The sequence below is a fragment of the Homarus americanus genome, unplaced genomic scaffold, assembly GCF_018991925.1.
Source record: "Homarus americanus isolate GMGI-L3 unplaced genomic scaffold, GMGI_Hamer_2.0 scaffold43550, whole genome shotgun sequence".
Lineage (NCBI taxonomy): Eukaryota > Metazoa > Arthropoda > Malacostraca > Decapoda > Nephropidae > Homarus > Homarus americanus.
The window spans coordinates 282,501-285,000 of record NW_024757148.1 but is presented as its reverse complement, the minus strand read 5'-3'; the positions used below and the strand labels follow the sequence as shown (position 1 = coordinate 285,000).

At 35.0% G+C, this 2,500-nt stretch overlaps 1 protein-coding gene across 1 annotated transcript in view; it reads right to left on the bottom strand.

The window, feature by feature from the left end:
* The window catches only part of LOC121857392 (serine/threonine-protein kinase SIK1-like), a 117,602-nt gene that overhangs the window by 36,593 nt on the left and 78,509 nt on the right, over positions 1–2,500 (bottom strand). Inside the window, exon 4 of the mRNA XM_042353422.1 lies at positions 318–433. Within this exon, the coding sequence (XP_042209356.1) occupies positions 318–433 (116 nt within the window). The remainder of the gene's footprint in view (positions 1–317; positions 434–2,500) is intronic.

Genomic DNA, 2,500 nt, shown 5'->3' with positions numbered 1-2,500 from the left:
TAGTTTAGCATAAATCGTGTTGAGTAGTTAACTATTCACCTTGTTAAATTATTTCTTAGACTAGTTGTAAGTTATTTACTGGTCAAGAATATGTAGAGTTATGTTCACCTTTTGGTCACTGAGGAGTAATTAGGAGACCGGCCCCAGGTAGAACCACAGGAGGTTAAACTCTCTCTCCAGGTCCCCCTCCTTCAGGTCTTTCTCACCAGGTCATTCCTTCAGGTCACCCCCTACCACCCTACACCATCATCCCCCCTGGGTCATCATCAAGTCACCCCCTCACCACCCTACAGGTCATCATCAGGTCACCCCCTCACCTTCAGGTCGCGGTGTACAATGTGACGGTTGTGGCAGTACTCGACGGCAGACAGGATCTGCCAGAACTTCCGCCTCGCCATGGACTCACTCATTCTGCCGTACCTCGCGATGTAGTCTGCCAGTACAAACAAACAAACTTTATTTAATATGACAAACAAATACATCTGAGAAATAAGACTTAAACAACGACAAACACAGTATATGTTGGGTGTACTCGAGGAAGTTTATTTGTTAACATGTACTCTGTAGAAAAACAACATTGACAGATCTGCCAAATGTACTCAATAAAACAAACATGCAATACTTAATTCGCAATCACATAAACAGATCTGTTACATGTACTCAATGATAAAATAAACAAATACACAATAACTACTTCACAAACACACAAACAAATTAAGTCTCCTGTTACTTTACTACTAAATTGTGAAACAAATAAAAAACAAATAAACAAAAAATAATAATTATCCCTGACACACAAAGATTAATCTGACTGACGTAACATTAAGAAAAAAAAATCTATGACGAAATCTGTGTAATATGCTCTGACGTGAGTAATAAAATGTGGCGTGTCGTTCCCGTAGAGTTTCAGGCAAGAGAGCCACTCTTCTTATAGTTCCTCAAGTGATGTAGACAACAAAATGGCGTCTAAACAGCTCTGAGACTGTAATGGCACTAATTAACGTTCTTTGACTTCAGTTACGGATTGACATTTATTATACGAATGTTTAGGAAATCCGGATTGTGAGTCGACTTTCCTAACACGTAAATATTGACATGATCAGCTGTTGTTGCCATAGTGAAACGATAACCTTTTTGCCATAGTTTACTGATTATTTCATTGCCATAGTGAATAATGGGTTAATGATGATGCCATGGTGATGAGGATAAACAGTTTACATATCTACCATAGGCCTATGTTACTCAGCTAGGCCTAAACTCCACACACACATATATAACCAAAGATAAAAAATTCATATCTTATCGATTTTGTTACGCGTACTAGAGGGGGGTGGCTATCAGCACATAGACCTATTGTGTTGATAGGCCTATATGTTTATCATATAGGCCTATTAATACACACTGGTTGTACAATAATTTACAGTATCATACAACTTTATACAGCGATAATACAAGATTAATACAACAAAATACAACATACAATACAGCGATGATACAACTACAGTATTAAGCAAAACCATGAACTGAAATAACAATACTAATTCACCATACAATACATCAACACTACAACAACAATAAACTAAAATACAATACTCATACATCATACAATACAGTGATAATACAACGTCACTATCACACTAACCCAATTAACTAAAATACAACGTCACTATATAATACAGCATACAGTACAATACAACGAAGCTAATACTCCATCTCTTAAATACTCAGCTAAATGATTTACTTAATTACTACAGCGTTTAAAGTCACAGAAATTATCCGAATTGTTCTTTGTGTATTTTTATGAACGAATGACGTCACTACTACTGTTTTTGTTGTTATTGTTTTTGTTTACTTATGAATGAATGACGTCACTACTACTGTTTTTGTTATTGTTTTTGTTTACTTATGAATGAATGACGTCACTACTACTGTTTTTGTTGTTAATGTTTTTGTTGTTAATGTTTTTGTTTACTTATGAATGAATGACGTCACTACTACTGTTTTTGTTGTTATTGTGTTTGTTTACTTATGAATGAATGACGTCACTACTACTGTTTTTGTTGTTATTGTGTTTGTCATTATTTATTTATGAATGAATAACGTCACTACTACTATTTTTGTTGTTGTTGTTATTACTTGATGAACGAGTTACCGCTTTATGTTATTGTTGTAATTATTGTTTTAAGAATTACGGAATTTATTACTACTTTTTTATTATTTATCAGAAAACTACTACTACTACTACTACTACTACCACACTACTACTACTACTACTACACTTAGACGTGGCCTCCAACCTCCCCCAATAGCCACACCTTCGCCGCCATTTTATTACCTTAATATTAAATATCCTACTACTACTACTACTACTACTACACTACTACTACTACTACTACTACTACTACCACTACTACTACTACCACCTTCATCATCATTATTCATATTATTCACCTGGCTTTAATGAATGAACAACGAGTGACCTTATGAATGTGTGTGTGTG